This window comes from Botryllus schlosseri, chromosome 6, assembly GCF_051294905.1.
Source record: "Botryllus schlosseri isolate E-star chromosome 6, Bs_hap1, whole genome shotgun sequence".
Classification (NCBI taxonomy): Eukaryota; Metazoa; Chordata; class Ascidiacea; order Stolidobranchia; family Styelidae; genus Botryllus; species Botryllus schlosseri.
The window spans coordinates 22,297,111-22,313,736 of NC_137241.1; the positions used below are offsets into that span (position 1 = coordinate 22,297,111).

Here is a 16,626-nt window from a genome sequence, read left to right on the forward strand (position 1 = left end):
GAAGAGTTTGGACGAGCAAAGGACAATATAGAATATAAAGCGGAAATTAGGACCATAAAAGAATTATGTATTGTACAATTGCAACGGCTAACTGTGTTCAGAGAAAACGTTCTCGCCTACCCGCTTTCTCGTGCTGTTGTTGTTATTCACATCTTTGGTAATATTTATCAGGTAGCCTATACTTCACGCGTGTGTGTGAGTCTGAGTGTGTGTGTGTGCGCCTGTGCAGGGAGTCAGTGCGTCTCCAGGCATGAACCTCACCCCCACATCGCTGCAGTCAACAGAGTAACGGATATTGTCATTGCAAACATATTACATATTTAGAAACAAGATGAGTGACGCACATCACACTAATGTTTTAGCGTCACGACTGTACAGGATCGTATGATGACAATGTCGGTTGTGTGGAAAAATTATATTCGTAATACATTGAACAACACGGACCCAAGTAAGGCATTCGTGAGTGTGGCTGCGTTGAAGTTGGTCGCATGTTTTTCTGTACCTACAATTCCATTTGCCTGTCTTATTGTGTTCAGTAGGATTCGCGGCAGCTGCTATTGAATATCAATTTTTTTCCGAAAATGTTGCTCAAGATTTGGATTCTTTTGATGTTCGGATTCGTGATATATCCGCGCTCGTCAGGTACGAAAAATTCGCTTCCGAATTTCAGTAGGATAGTATTTTCTTTTTTGCAGCGAAATTCTGCATGAGAAGATACGCCGATGGTAAATGGATCTCAGAGGGGGATTGTGGGGTTGGTACAAGTAGTTTCACACTATACCATGTAGCCTTCTATTCTGTGATACGCTTCATGAAGGGTCAGGAAAGGATATCGGGGATAATGAAGGAACTTCATTCCAGAGCAGAAGGTGAACAGAAATGGATTGCAGTGGAAGGGACTGTGAGTAGATTATGAAATGATTCAAAGGTGAATCGTTTGCACTATGATAAGCAAGCAGACCCGACGTTCATCTCCATCGCCAAACGTGCAAAAGCTTCTTGTGTTTCCAGGACAATTCGCTGAAATATTGTCGGGAGCATTTTTGTGACTGGGACGAGACTACTAAAACGTACGCGAGATCGTGCGGATCATTTTCGGGTAAGAAAGATCCCTGTTCAGTGAAAGCGCGTTTTCTGCCAGCCGTAAATTTTTCTGTTTCAGCCAATCTCACGCTTGCCTGCCTTAACTGCCGCTACACCGTATCACAACCTTGTACGTCTTTCGAACCTTTTCTGTAGAAAACACGGATATAAAAAAGTTAATTTCCTCAATTGCCTAGTTGTCATGACGGCAGTAGATATATAGCAAGTAGGGCTGGGCAAAATCGAGTACCTGAGTGATTCGATTCTGCATCGAGTATTAGGCTTCAAGTCGAGTCGAGCATTCGAGTACCACTCGCAATAACGTCATGACAGTATGCAAGATATGGAGTTCCAGTATGCACCCATTTTACCACACCAAAGAATACAATGTCCGTTGTACACAACAGATGTAATTTGTAGAATTGTAATGCATGTTTTCTATGTTATTCCACGACCAGTCATGTTTTTAAGGCTAACGCAGAGGGAAATACTATCGGAATTATCATTTACGTTTGTTATGTTTTAATGGCATGGAATGGATAATTTTGGTACTCGAAAAAATATATTTTTGCCACTCGACTCGAATCATTGGAATTAATGCTCGATTCAGATTCGAGTACTCGAATCATCGTGCCCAGCCCTAATAGCAAGCATATCGGTCGTGTTACGTCACACCCGGATACGTTTCCTATTATAGAAGTTGCTGAGAAAGCACGTATCTTTCGTGACACTAGAAATCAGCAATTTTGCGTTTTCAAGTCACTATTAGTAACAAGTCGGTGAATGAACACCAAACACGGAGAAGGTGACAAAGTGCACAGGAAGTTTATAGAGTTTTCCAGAAAAGTCAACCGACAGGTTGTTTTTCACAAAGGCGAAAAAAACAATGATAAAACATTGTATGGAGGTTATATGGTGATCAAAAATATAATACAAATATATGTCTTGTCGCACTGAGATGTAGCCTAACTTCTGGCTCAAATATGGTACATTCTATCCATCAAATGTGCACTTTTAAAACAATTCTTCACATCTCCCAGACCCTTTAGTGTGGCGAGTCCGTGAATTGGTTCAGTGCATTGGAGAAAAATCTCTTTTCATGCCGTAACTCAAATCGTATCCGTGGATAGGTGAATGGTGATTACTAGGGCAGATTTTGGTTGCACTAAAATCGCGAGAAAGTTGCACTTAATTTTAACGAAAGTTGCATTTTTGATTTGTGTTGAATTAGTAGGGTATGGGATACTCGAAAGGTTCCATTGTATAACCTACTAGTTCTTGCAGAGCTGTCAAATTTGTTACTTCGCCATTTCATGGGCATTCTGGCGAGACCTCCAAAAATTACATTTTCCCAGGTAAACAGCATGAAAATTACGCAATGCGGGAATAATATCCCACCCAAAAGCCTAAAAGCATAGCGATAACCCCCTCCCGTAAAAATGTCAAATAACACTCCCCAAACACCTAGGTCTGCAAACTTGACCCAAGGCGTTGCAGAAAAACTCAATCCTGGCGACTTTAACAAAATCGATAGCCTGAAAAAGGTGAACCAGTGAGAATGTAATTTCCCGCGGTCTCGCCTAAGCGTTTGTGAACTGATCTCAAATTTAAAAGCGAATAAATTAATAAAGCGATTTATTTGCATATTTGCAGGCCCCTGTCGTGCTTGGTAGGGGTATTTGAACTTCTTGCACGCGAGCATTGCGTCATAGATATCAGAGAGATGCAGCTAATCCATCATATAGATCATCATTATGCAAATCAAAGATAATAGAAACATACTGGAAATAGTTTATAACATGTTTTTAATTCACTCCTTTACATTTTTACGCAATATTTGATAAAAGTTGCAGTAGAAATTGGTATGAAAAATAGGGAAAAGTCACAAGCAGTTTCACTATAAAATCTCCCCAAAAACCTTAAAACATCATAGTACATAGATTCTGAGTACCTAGGAAGCTGTAAAAAAAGTTGCAAAAACTTCAATGAGCCATATTGGTTCTATATTTCCGATTTTAATTCCTGATTAGCCATTGTCAATGAAAATCACTGCGATATGTCACAAGGGGAGATTAGTGACATTATACGGCATGATATCGAAGTCAATACAAGGGATTCGTCATCCGCACCGTATAACGTCTAGCAGTAATCAAGCCACGTACTCGGACTTCGCATCATCTCTGCTCGATCAGTACATGGTGCCTTCCAGTAAATCCCCGAATGTTCGATTCTTGTTCTTTCGTACAGGTGAATTCAATAGTAATTCGTGCTTTGGCCAACGACTTGAATAGGAATATCGAAAGCACTGATTATATTATTATCACTACTAAATAAATTCGGAATATGCAGGCACATGACAAAATAGCTCATTTTTACAATTTTCAAATATTATCGTCGGCATCGCTATGAATTCATATTTGAGCCGAATTTTCCAAACGTTTTGCCGCCACACCACCTTACCACGTCCCGGCTACCGACTAAAGAGGTCATAGTCAGAAAAAAGACAGGATTTTTATTTCTCTTGAGAGCCATGCGGCTAGCGTATTGAGCCCTTTACTTTAACAAGACAGTGGAAACAGACCCTACCAAAATTTGTAAATAATACGTGACACGGAAATTGTCCTTTCATTGTATTTCATGAATTCGACTTGGGGAATACGACAGATATCTACATAATTTATACTATATATACTTGATACAAATATTCGCCACTTTACAAGTCATTTTATAATATCTCAGAGGAGTTCTCAACAACGCAACTAACTAACTACAGCACAACTCCTCTTCATGCCACAAGGAATGAACTTGATTGCATTGTCAGACAATTCTGAACGAATTAGTTTCACTACAGCATCCAAATTTGAATGTTGCTAAAATGAAAACAAATCTACTACAGAAGATGGTCAAAGTAGTCACTCTAAACGTATTGCTGCTCCAGTAGAAGTGGTGCCTTAAATTTCGACTAATTTACAAGTATACAATTAGAAGTAGCGGTTTACAATACACGCCAGAACTAATTTAAGTATAAGTTGCAATTACAAGGCCTGAAAAGTACTTATGTAGTTGTCCCAAGAAGTAGGTTTGATCAAGTAAGTGGCGGGTTGACTACTTTCGAAATTTCAAGATGCATCCTCGCACAAGCGCGAGATGACTGATGACAAGGTGCAATTTACGAACATATATTTAGTCACCGTATTACAGGGACTGACGACACTACGAATAGAGCAATTTTCGAAAATGTAAGTTACGTTACCACGACACAGCGTATTTCTCTTGGTTGTTATGACTCATAAAGTGTTGCAAACCAATCCAAAAACATTTATACTTTGAAGTAGTTTTGCGTCAAAAGTAGTCGCAAAGCAGAAACATTTGAGTATGTAGTGAAAGTATGCAAAACATTTTTCTCTGCTACTAACAAATAGAAGCGCTTCGATACCGACTATCTCTGTATACAACGCACGCATCAGTTTGTATGTCGCGAGAAGATACGGACGAATTGACTTCCACATTAGCTTCAAAAATCTTCGCTAAACGAAATCTTCCTCCCGGGCCGCGACGGATTCAAACGCGGTAGACAACATTCTCGACCTGCGAGCCGCGGAAGGCCTGACTGGAGACGCCCGCCCGTCGACAGAACACGACCTTCGCTGTACCGGCGGTGTTGGACCCGTTACCTTCGTCAAGGGAATCTGTTTCTGTCTCCTATCAATGAAAGATTTCTTCAGTAATATGCTCTTTTCGCTTTCGCTACGTCGTTCGAACCTTGCCGCTGACGACAGGAAGGCTCTCGTCTCTTGTTCCATCACAAAGACGTCGTCGTGCAACGAAATCGCGTCGTTGTCTGCAATTTGATAATTTATACATCTTATAATTCGAAAATGCAGGATGTATCATGCAAAACTATCGCAAAATGACTAGGCCTGATGGTGGATAGATTCAGCTGTCATGATCGAAGGGCTATTTCACGCTGTTCTTGAGACAGTTTCCGTCATAAAAATAATGTAACGTTATACCAAAACGAAATTGTGCTTTTCAAAATCCAAATTGTACGGAGTAAGTAGTTTTTCCTGAAAACTGTTCAAGAAGAACTGATATCCGAACCACTTGAATAAGTAGTGAAGGTAGGCAAAACCTACTTGAGCACACCAAAAAAGAGACGCACTTCGTTACTAACCACCCCGAATGGCCAAAGGAGAGTGATAGGCGCCAGTGGCTTCGACCTGGACATCGTGTCGTTGTCGCATGCAGCGCGCCACGGATTTTCGTGGCGTCATGTTATGACTGTAAAAAAGTCCCCCGCCCAACTTTCATATTGGCTTCACCTGGAGATGCTTTCCCGAAGTTCATTCGAGTTTCACGATAATGAGCTTTCAAGAGATTTGTTGGCGACAATTTGCGAACAAAACCGCTCGCAAAATTATACACGGTCTTCGGTCAGTATATTGTAGCTTTGAAAGGATGGGTTTTTGACGACTGAGAGACATTAAAGACCGTTAACGGAGTTAATATTACGTGTGAGTAAATGGAAAATTCGTAACTGACATTATAACGAAGCAAAAGTCGTGCAGACAATGAATCATCTGCTACCAGGCTGACATACTACCTGCTGAAAGTTTTCATTGGAAAACACTACGACTCTCACCTAAGCAATCGTCCGATCCCATAGTGAAATCACCGCTGAAAAGGAAAGTCGAACGCATTATTCGCAACCATAACGCGGTTATCATGTCAACCATATATTCGCTTACTCTTTCGATAAATGAGTCGACTGCGTTGAAGAATCGAGAAACGACCTGCGCGATAGAATGCACACGAGTGATTACGCACTGACACAGAGACACGCGGTCTATACCCACCTAACGGATTTAGTAATCATCGGGATGCTCTCCACGTCACTCGCGTTCTGTGTAGTCGAAACGCTGTGGCGCTTGACCTTTGATTTCGACAGAGTCGGCCGGGATTTGTGTGGTTGCTGATCGAATCAGAAAGGAATTCATTTGATACGGCGACTCCAGTAATGCATATAGCACGATGGATTTATATCATCGGCTATATATTCATTCCGTATATCTAAATTGGTGAAATTCGACCGGGCTTGGTCAGTATCAAAGTACTTCTACTTTATAGGAGTAGTCAAGTTGGTTTTGTCTACTTCGAAGAATTACTAAAGCGGTTACATTACTATTTCCACTCCTACTTGTTGTTTAGCAGTTTAACAGTTTAACAGTTGTTTAGGAGAAAGTACTTACTTTGGATTTTGAAAAGTAGAAAGTAAATTTAGTATAACTGTGCATCAGTTTTATGGGTGAAGTTGACAAAAAACGATTACGATGACTACATATGTATACTTGAAGATTGCACCTATGCTTTGAGTGTCAATAGTCGTTTAGCGCGAGTCACGAACATGGATATTGCAATTTGGAAAGTAGCCGCCTTCGATTAACTGCAAAAACACCCTCGAGACCCTTTGATAGACAAGTGGGCGAAAATACCAGAGGGGACGATAGGGGGTGTAATGTTAGAACGTCCAGGGAGATATAATGAATTTGCACAGCCAAAAAATGCACGTTAATACGGCTTATTCTGCATATGACGCGAACAAAAGGTCAACTCAACGGAAAGTAGACGCAAAAACCGGTTTTTCGAGCATCTACTCGGAGAAATGAACTTTTTTTAGTCAATTCATCAGTGATCAGAGTTAGGTGAATACATTTCCCGTTTATATTTCCCCCTTTTTGGATCCGTAAATATCGGGTCGAAAATTTGCGTCGAGCTTGATAAGTGGGCGATGAGTCGAAAAAGGTTGGGAAGCGCTGGACTAAACCAACCGTTTGCGTGCGACTCCGTTTCAACGTTATGTTTCGAAACTGCGCCATCCCGCGCGCGTCCATCTCAGAAGCATTCTCTCTGTGTGAACAGATCATGCGAGTCACGATACGCGTTATTTTTATACGGTTCCATCACTGCGCATACCGAACAGACTTCATGCTGTCGGACAAGGCGCTGTTCGAATTTGTGCCGACGGAAGGACGTTTTGCGCGGGCGCCTGATTCCCCGGATTGTTTCCGGCCCAGTTGCATCACGGAGTAGCGAATCGATCTTTTTTCTCGGGAGTGTTTGTCCATCAGAAGCTGTCGCGAGCCGGCTGCAGAGAAATGCAATAAAAATGTTCGGATGGCCGCATTACTCATTTATCGCGCTGGCTTATGTTATGTTTTGAAGAAACTAGGCGGAGGGATATCAATAAAAGCAACGCCGTGCGACTGTACTCCAGTGTAAGTGGAAGTTACGATAAACAAGACATATATGCTTGACAAGTTGAGACTCGAGACAAGCTGCATGGACTTCGTTTAGTCGACAGCTTTATAGCGCTGGGAAAAACCGAGTACGCATGACTGATTCAATAATGAATCGAGATATGTGCTTTCAATATGTTTTCCCATCCTTGAAACCTCGATCGATCGTATCACAATATGCATAGCACAAAGTTACGCACATTACTGGGAATGCCATTTCTTTGGTGAAGTCATGTTCAACGCACAGCATTGTCACAAGTGATATGAAATAGGTTAAGCCGATAAAATAGCAAATTATCCTGAATGTGGTGACAAACTGGCAATATCGTCTTTGCGATTGTATAAATCTAACCTTTACGTAATCCATGCCCTTATGACGTCACAAAGATGGACACTCGAATTATAGACTCGACTATAGAAGCCTGTAATTACTCGATTCGGATTTGAATAACTCAGGTACTCGGTTTTGCCCTGCCCCACGTAACACATATCCCAGGTGAGCACTTAAAACCTACATGCCATTATATGCTACTTACGGGCATATGAAACGATTTGGGCTTTCAGCTGCGATACCGCCCGCTCGAACTCGAGGGTATAGTCCGAGATTTCAATATCGCTCAATTCGACAGTCGGAGTCTTTGCCTTCATCCGGTCTAACATGGTACCAGGGTTATACCCGTCTGGCTTTAATTTCGGCATCTATGACAAAATAAGTCCGAGTCTTGAAATCAAATGCGGATGCGCAATGCTTATCCAGAAATCTGAACCTGTAAGAAGCATGATAGCAATGGCAGGGTCGAATACTGGTAATTTCGCACTATACAGGAACCGGGCCGTTAATCATTACTATGATTACTCAGATACCGACGACTGCGGACACTTTCGTTCAAGGATTTTTTAAGGCATCGCGTTCGTTGATCGGGTTGTGATGAAAGAGGAGCGTAGCGGCATAGATGAGACTGCACGAGAAGGAGTGCCAAGTTCAAGGGTTTTGTTTTGAATTGGTATAGGCGATGTTCAAGCCACTTGTTTTTCAGCGAAAATAGCCTGTCATTCAAGTTAGTGATCATCAATAGTGAAAAAAGACACAATGCAAAACGATTGCCCATGTTTCCCGCAAAACTATAGCCGATGAAAATACATTAATCATAATTGGGTTATTCTGCCACGTGGTTACGTTTTGGGTATATATATCCCAGCTTCTACGTCACAGTTTTTTACTTTTTACAGTGTGGGTATTGTAAAGTAGGTAGTTTCAGGAAATTTTTGGATCCCTTTATCGCCTTATCAATTCTATCGTGGTATCTGAATATATTTTTGAAAATCGCACCTATATTTGTAGTGGTTATTCTGCATTAGTAGTGAAGGTCCACTCTATACAAGTATGCCATCGTCGATCAATTGCTAAAACTATTCGACCCCTTGACCAAATCTACTTTTTTCAAAATACTCAAGTATTTTGCAGGCCTTAATTTTTTACTTCCATTTGAAGTAGTCTTGAAGAGCCTTAGAAATCGCTACTTCTATTTGTAATTGAGTATACTTTTACAGCGTTATTTCTACTTCTGTTTGAGTATAGCGATGCTGAATACTTCGACCACCTTTGGTCAATTATTATTAGTCATCTTGTCATCGCTAAAATCGTGCATCGTAATACCTGCATCAGTACAAAGGGCCTCAAGTATAAAATCAACGGGGTGTTGAGCGACAGGAGATAATCGACGAGATACCAAGTGTCTTTGATGTCTGCAAACAAAGTTATTAACAAGATTCGCACGCAGTCGATGCGCGTGCGCCCACTGACTTGGTCGTTGGAACACAACCTTCTGCAGCGACGCGGCTATTCGAAGCCAGTGACGCTGCAAGTTGCCATGAAAGCAAGTGATCAGCACTTTGAGCAATAGCAAAGAGCTCTGGTGAGACAGTGTGACTCGTACGTTAGTTCCTGAACAAAACGCAGGCCGTAAGAGCTATGATTGCTTCGGAATGGCGCAGTGTAAACCTGGAGAAGCGAACGTTATCAATTGACTGACTCTGCTGTTCAAGCACCCCGCGTCGTTCGCCAAGATGTTGAAGGCGTAATCGAACATATAGATGACGTCTGACTCACGAAGAGGAAATCGCTCTGTGAAATAATCGCCATGTCGCTCGTCTATTGTGATGTCACACGCGCGTTACCGTCCGCTCCATAATTGACATAGTGTACCTAACTTTTGCTCTTTGATATCCTTCCGTGACGCCAGTGCTGATACGCTTATAGAGAGCGGTATAAACAGATTCAAAACCACAAAGTCCCTTCTCTCCTGCGGCAGGTCTTTTACGAGATTTTCCAGCGAGACGGTGGCGCGCGCGGAATTCAGATATGCCACTGCGGTACCAATGAATGCGTGACCATGAGAAACTAAAGCACAGTCCAAACAGTATTGGGTTTGCTATCATATAGGCGTAGCCAGGATAAAATCTGTATGACGACTAATTTTAAACTATGACGTCAGAGATTAATTGTGGTGTATTGAACATGAACACAGTTGACGTCGAACAATGACCTATAGTCTAAACTTTTCAGGTTCCAATAATAACGGTACCGCTGATCTAAAAGTGTCATGGTGCACACTATTTGTCATAAAATCCTGACATGGATAAATCGTAATGAAATAGGCTTACAACGATGCTGGATAACAATTATCCAGTAACTATCTTATAATATTTGTTCCACTGCTATCTATGCCTAGGACAAATGTGAAAATAACTCTCTCAGTACAAATATAATGTCAATAACGGTGGCTCAGGCTATGAAATGCTACACTATATTCAAGAAGGACAAAACAAATCAAGCATTTAAGCCTAGATCAATGCTAATTAAAAAGAAAACTAACAAATAAAAAATACGGATACGTGTGAATACCGAACAATGTGAACACTGAACAGGAACATATATCGTGGCCAACAATGAAACATTTATACACACAACACAAATTTACTTGTCAGTTGTAATATGACAGGCTCATAAAACTGAGGAACGTTCGCCCCGGTGGTGGCCAAGAACGTGTCGGATTCCGCCTGAGTCGCAGAGCCGATCAGGAGTTGTAAATTACCCTGGACATACATATATAGAGAGTGGGGAATGATCAGGAAAGTAAAAAATAATGCGATTTCAAAATCGTGTAGTAGAAAGAGTCTGCCGGAGCCTACGATATCGTCAGGCACGAGTCTGCAACCTGCTTCTGTAGGCAAAAAAGCAAAAGCATTTCATATCACAAGCCTATGGTTTGCTAGGACTGTAGCATGGACAAGGGCAATTCATTTGCGTTAATCGGCCCCACCACTCACCAATACGATTGCTTTTATGTGCGGGATCACAGACACAGCCGGGTGTTCGAAAAGGAGATTCGCCAAACCCGTCGTGATATCTTTTAGATAACTCCAGTCCAATGTCTCCCTGCTGAATGTACCAGCAAGTGATTATTTATTGATTCATGCGGCGATTGAACGAAGTCTGCTACAGCGATGACAGTATTGCTCCAGTTAGGGTTGCATCTAAAACAAATGGTGTTCTAAAACACTCTGGTTAATGCATGTTTTAAAAAGTGTTTTAAAATCTGCCATTTTAATAAGAACAATTTTTTTCAAATGTTGTACAATTATGCCATAATTGTGGAAATAATTTCGCTAAAGCATGTACTATTAGCCTACATACGATTTGTACCCGATGTAGTCGACGTATATACAGTGTGGAATGACTGGAACTCCCGAAATCGTCGTCGGTTCAACATAGGATAGCACATAGATATAAATCAATGGTACGGAATGGATGTTTTGATGATGATGAACGCCGTCCGTAAAGCTTCTGCATAACGAACTGTATAGTCTTGATCAAAGATTGTTTTAGTCCGTTTATTACAGGGGTCGGAAGCCTTTACCCTATATCAGAGGTCTCAAACTCAAATGTGCTCGCGGGCCAATTTCCTACTTTTTGATAGCACCGCGGGCCGCAGCACGAATAATTGCGGAATTCAATGTATTTCAAAGTACGCCTCATTTGAGGGGACCTTGCAGACTGACATTCCACACGCACCGTGAAAATGTGATTTACGAGTTACGATTGGCTCGAAAAAAGATTTTTTTTAGATATTTGAATAAAATTGTTGCTGTACTTGGATAGTTTGTCACAATAATTAGTTGTAGACACCATGCAAGAGTACCAATGCATCAGGGCATCGTAAAAGCTGTCGCATTATTATTTTGCAGCCGGTGGACAATCGACGTGTCGCAATTATAGGTAGAATATTAGAATTTTACAAAGATTGATCTGATATCAGAGCATTGGAGCAGTACAGTCTAATCCGGGCCTCGGGTATACGCCTGATAACTAGGCTATTGATCATGTCATTACCAAAGTCAAATTTAATCTGTGTTACATTTACCTTCAAATATTTGAACAAATCAATAACAACTTGAATATAATGATTACTGTGCCATAGCAATAGAAATGTCAAATCGCCGAAGAATCCATTTGTGTTACAGCTGTGAAGCGTAGACTGCGACTACTTTATACTCTCCACATTTAATTGGCGATATTAACATCATGGATAAAGATACACAAGATGATACAGGATGTAACCAACTATACATCAAAAGGGCAACATAATGCCACTGATTGTCATACCCTCCTGCTTAGATAGCTAAATAAGCTACGAAACGCAAGTTACGACCTTTCAATATTTTACTATTTTCCATACCAGTTTGATAGTTTGTTGCGTCCATGGTTGTACCAAGTAACGGCGTTCCGACTTCCGAGTCACAACAGTCCTTCTCTGATTGTATCTTTGGACGCGACTCAACTCGAGTCATTTTTATTTTATCACCCGTTGAGTCCGAGTTCGAGTAATTCCACAAAAGGTCGCGCCCAAGTCCAAATCACAATTTTCAATACGAATTATCAACGGGTCATGTTTAACCAACCATCATAAACAAGTAAATGTCACGTAATAGGTAATCTTTCACTGCGTCGTTTCTTTTGAAAGTGATGTAATAGTGAAGTTTGATGAGTAGTAGCTTCTGGAGCAGTTTTAGAGCGAATTTTAAGTTCTCAAATTAAGAAAGCAATTGGTAGTTAAATATTGCCGAATACTTCGAAATCCAAAATGACGTCGCGGGAGGCACAAAATGGTCTCGCGGGCCGCGTGTTTGAGACCTCTGCCCTATATTTTCAATTGTTAATGTTAATCCCCTGTGACGTCACAGCTGAAGATTCATGACGCCATCGCTAAAATAAATATGAAAACAATAAAAACAAGTTTTAACAAGGGCCGTGCTTTAAACACGTTTGTTTTAAATGCAACCCTAGTCCCTGTACAACGTCGCAATACGACAGCGTCCACTGAACCCGAAATTGGAAGCGTGTTAGGGTATTTAGATACACACAATCATAGCATTTACTTGTGAAAGTATATACATTCTCAATTGACTTGAGTTCTTACCGAAATGGAAAATGTTGATATCACATAAATAGCATCTAACCTCGATTCCAGCGTGGCATTCAATCTCTGAAACAGCCGATCAAGGCGCTTCAAAAGCAGAAACAAGGTCGGTCTAACGTCGTTATCCGACCAGTCTACTTTCGGCAGCATCTCCGTGAAATAAGTAATGAGACCGGGACACTTCAAAAAGTACTTATTATTCTCGCCGAAAACACCCTGAAACACAACGACGCTCCGTGAATTAGTACTGACAGGCGCGCAAATTCTTGCGGGAAGATTTTTACTTTCAGTGCCGATTGCGCGATCTCAGCTATTCTCATGTGGGACTTTTCGTTCAGTATCGGAGCTTGCTGAAGTAACGAACTAACAGTGAGTTCTTTGAGTCTGTAACAAAGACAGTGATATGTAATTGCATACGTGGTAATCAGATATGGTCAAAGTAATCAGCATTGGTACTTAGAAGTAGAAATAACACTGTCAATTCTATTGAATTACAGGTAAAGATAGCTATTTTCCAAAACACGCCAAGACTACCTCAAGCAGAAGTAGAAGATAGAGGTCTTTAAATTACCCAAGAAAGTAATTTCAAAAAGTACATTCGGTTGAGGGTTCGCATTGGTTTAGCAGAGGAGACTGCTATTTACGAAATTACAGGCTGCATCTTCGCGATTAATGCAAAGCGACCAATGGCACAACAAATGGGTGCAATTGTCGAAAATATATTCAAGCCATCACGATACAGGGCTATTTCGACCAGCAGTTACGATGATTCCACTCATAAAACGAAATGCACCTGCTTTGAACGGAGGTAAAATAAGTCGATACGAGTCGCAGTATCACGTCACGCGACGCCAAGAAATCAGCCATGTCTTTTCTGACGCGGCTCTCTTCTTCTTGCGCGTTTACGTTCTTCGTTCGCAACGCGTCGTCGTGAGAATTCCCAATAGGCTCTCTCTCGGCAAGCCTACCGCATCAAGTAATCATAGTAGGAAGAGTTTGTACGTAGAAGTAACGTGATGAATTTTCACTCAACTACAAGTGCAAGTGGAGATTTGTAAGACATGTCAAAATTACTTCAAGTGCGCGAAAATAGAAAAAAACTTGTATGTAATTTGAAACAGTAGATTTGTTCGATGAGTCGCATATGCTTTTGACAGCAGAACAGCGGTTTTTACTTCCAAAATGAGAAAATGCGTCTATTATCAACGAACGCAAATGACCAATCACACTGTTATCAGGTAAAATTTTCTAAAATTAATTCAGCTACCGTGATACAGGGGCTATTATCCGGTCGCTACGAAATTCCAGTCATCAACGTGATGCAAATATACCCCAAACAATTGCCTACTTCACACAAAATTGGAAGTATAACAATTTACCTTAAAAACCGTAGTAGAACAACGAAATCGTATATAAATACAACGCTGAAGTGGTTGCACGAATGGTGCAATTTTCGAAAATAAAGTCAGATATCCTGATACAGAGGCTATTCCACGCTGTTGGCAATGTCACACATTAAAGCGACACAAATATAGCTCAAATCAACTTTCTATTTCACGAGTCAAAAGTCACATTAAACACTGTAGAAGTCGAACAAGGAGCTATAGTATAAAAACATAAACCCCGAAGTAGTGCAAGCAGGCAAAGCCTACTCCAGTACTCCGATAAAGTAGAAGTACTTAGTTGCTGACAACCTCTGTTAATCAACCCAAGTCTTGAAGTAAACGAAATTTTCAATGCCTCACCCGGCTGCTGTATCTCCATGTCGGACTTGGTCGCCGAACGCGCCATCTTCGCGCTGCTTCGCGGTGGCGGTATGCGGCGGCTGTTGCGAAGGCGGATTCCGCACGAAGTATTCCAAGCTCACTAACAGCGAATGAACGCAAACGCTCACTTCCGTGAGATGCGTTATTTCTGAAACGGGTGAGAATCCAGCCTTGGTGTTTACTCAATTACAAGTATAAATAGCAATTTCCGAGACATGTCAAAACTACGTCAAGAGGAAGTAGAAAATGGTCTGAAAAGTAATCAATCGAGTTGTTTCAAATTGTACGCTTAGTCGAGGGGTCGCATATACTTTTTAGCAGTTCATCGGAGGTGGCTATTTTGAAAACTGCAGCACATATCTTCGCGGCCAAAGCAAAATGACTGATGGCGCTACACATAGATAGATCCGTCGAATGTATATTCAGTTGCCGTGACACGGAGGCTATTTCACGCGGCTTTAATGACAATTTCGCTCATAAAGTGATGCAAATCTTTCCCCCAAACGGCCCAAACTACTCTTTACTATTCAAAATCAAAATTGTTAAAAACAAGAAGCTTTGCCTATACAACTGTTCAAGTGGAAGTGGAAGGAGTCTAAAAACATAACCACTTGAGCAAGCATAATTTCTGTGATTTCGATTCTTCATTTTCAATCATCTCTACCTCTGCTCTGTAACCCTTGCCAATTCTTCATCTACTACAATTCTGTAATCTGACTACTCCATGTATTGCATAGGATTAAAAATTTGACCGTATATTACTGAAATTTTAAAGCGTTACTCCAATCTCGCCATTTTGCTTTGGGGGTAGGTTGCTCCCCGGATTATGTGCGTATCTACCAGTTTTACTGTGAATAAAGAGTATAATAATAATAAGCAGTGAAATTAGGCAAAACCTATTTGAGGAAAAATCGACTTGACTACGCCGAAAAAGTAGAAGTTCTTCTTTACCGACTACCATGATTAAGAGACCGCGCGAATTCGTACCTTGGTTTGTGTCGCGGACATCACCCTCCGTTTCTTTTTCGAGGTGCTTCAAATAGCAAGGAATGATGTGCTCGAGTGCCACAAGCATCTCCAACGCTCTGTCGCTTTCCGGAGTTACAGCGATCACGGTTATGCACAGTCTGTGATGAAATCTGGCATTAGTACAAGAAGATGCTTATATCTTACAAATCGGACTACAAAACACAAGTGGAATTGATCCAACGATGGGATCATAGGTCATATCCCTGAGATCATACAATCAGCTGCACCGGCGATTCGAGAGCAAGAAAAAACAAATGCAAGGAAGTGATAATAAAGCTACTGCTGGTAATGGGACTTGAAGTCATGCCGAATGTTAGTAACTTATGTAAAATGACTTTAAGTCTTCATAAATCTCGCGCTTATCCAGTCAGCTGCCAATGACAGCAATATGATTCTAACCTGCAGCAGTCCAATATTTTGATGGAACGACTGTCATTCTTGTAAAAGAAGTCAAACGACCGAAGCGGTTGCTCTGACTTCACCAGTTCCAAAATCTAAACAACAAATCCGGATATATCTTACCATCTAAAGACGGTGTAAGATACGCAGATTTGGTCAAAGTAGTCTGCATTGCTACTTAACTAGCAGTAGACGTACGAGTAGAGATTTCAAGCACACCCCATATAATCGCTTCAAGTAGATGTAGAAAATGAGAGGTCTGTAAATAACTTAAGTAAGTATCTTTGAAAGTAGATTTGGTCGACGTGTCTAGTAATTTTAGTAGTAAATCGGAACAGGGCATATTTTAAAAATTGCAAAATTAATCGTCGCTGCCACACAACACGACCGGTGACACTACGAATTGAGGACATTGTTGTCTGGTTGTTATCGTAATTCCACTCAAAAAGTGATGCAAACCGACCCAAAAACTGCTTGTCATTTCACAAAGGCCCAAACTGTAAAACCATAGTTGTTTTGCGTCAAAAACGGTTCGGTAGAAGTAGAAGTAGCCTGAAAACATAACCACATGGA

At 41.0% G+C, this 16,626-nt stretch overlaps 2 protein-coding genes across 11 annotated transcripts in view; one reads left to right on the forward strand and one right to left on the reverse strand.

The window, feature by feature from the left end:
• Positions 1-312: 312 nt before the first annotated feature.
• Positions 313-10,645, forward strand: LOC145441556 (uncharacterized). Its single transcript, XM_080319452.1, has 6 exons — positions 313-642; positions 696-754; positions 818-901; positions 1,012-1,099; positions 1,163-1,213; positions 8,240-10,645. Exons 1-6 carry the CDS (start codon positions 582-584, stop codon positions 8,278-8,280), a joined length of 384 nt encoding a protein of 127 aa, XP_080175578.1. The 5' UTR covers positions 313-581; the 3' UTR covers positions 8,281-10,645.
• Positions 3,697-16,626, reverse strand: part of LOC145441555 (protein unc-80 homolog) — a 48,514-nt gene continuing 35,584 nt past the window's right edge. For 5 of the 10 annotated variants that reach the window (XM_080319447.1, XM_080319446.1, XM_080319445.1 and 2 more), the window contains 20 exons: positions 16,054-16,148; positions 15,613-15,752; positions 14,605-14,773; positions 13,653-13,823; positions 13,144-13,243; positions 12,900-13,075; positions 10,710-10,821; positions 10,361-10,475; positions 9,586-9,747; positions 9,382-9,504; positions 9,184-9,324; positions 9,037-9,125; positions 7,916-8,078; positions 7,057-7,228; positions 6,912-6,990; positions 5,940-6,055; positions 5,832-5,876; positions 5,726-5,760; positions 4,846-4,924; positions 3,697-4,785 (listed from right to left, as the gene is read on the reverse strand). In XM_080319447.1, the coding sequence (XP_080175573.1) occupies positions 4,611-4,785; positions 4,846-4,924; positions 5,726-5,760; positions 5,832-5,876; positions 5,940-6,055; positions 6,912-6,990; positions 7,057-7,228; positions 7,916-8,078; positions 9,037-9,125; positions 9,184-9,324; positions 9,382-9,504; positions 9,586-9,747; positions 10,361-10,475; positions 10,710-10,821; positions 12,900-13,075; positions 13,144-13,243; positions 13,653-13,823; positions 14,605-14,773; positions 15,613-15,752; positions 16,054-16,148 (2,457 nt within the window). In that variant the 3' untranslated portion in view covers positions 3,697-4,610. Of the gene's footprint in view, positions 4,786-4,845; positions 4,925-5,725; positions 5,761-5,831; positions 5,877-5,939; positions 6,056-6,911; positions 6,991-7,056; positions 7,229-7,915; positions 8,079-9,036; positions 9,126-9,183; positions 9,325-9,381; positions 9,505-9,585; positions 9,748-10,360; positions 10,476-10,709; positions 10,917-12,899; positions 13,076-13,143; positions 13,244-13,652; positions 13,824-14,604; positions 14,774-15,612; positions 15,753-16,053; positions 16,149-16,626 lie in introns of those variants that run through there. The other 5 variants (XM_080319450.1, XR_013915854.1, XR_013915852.1 and 2 more) reach the window with 5 other exon arrangements.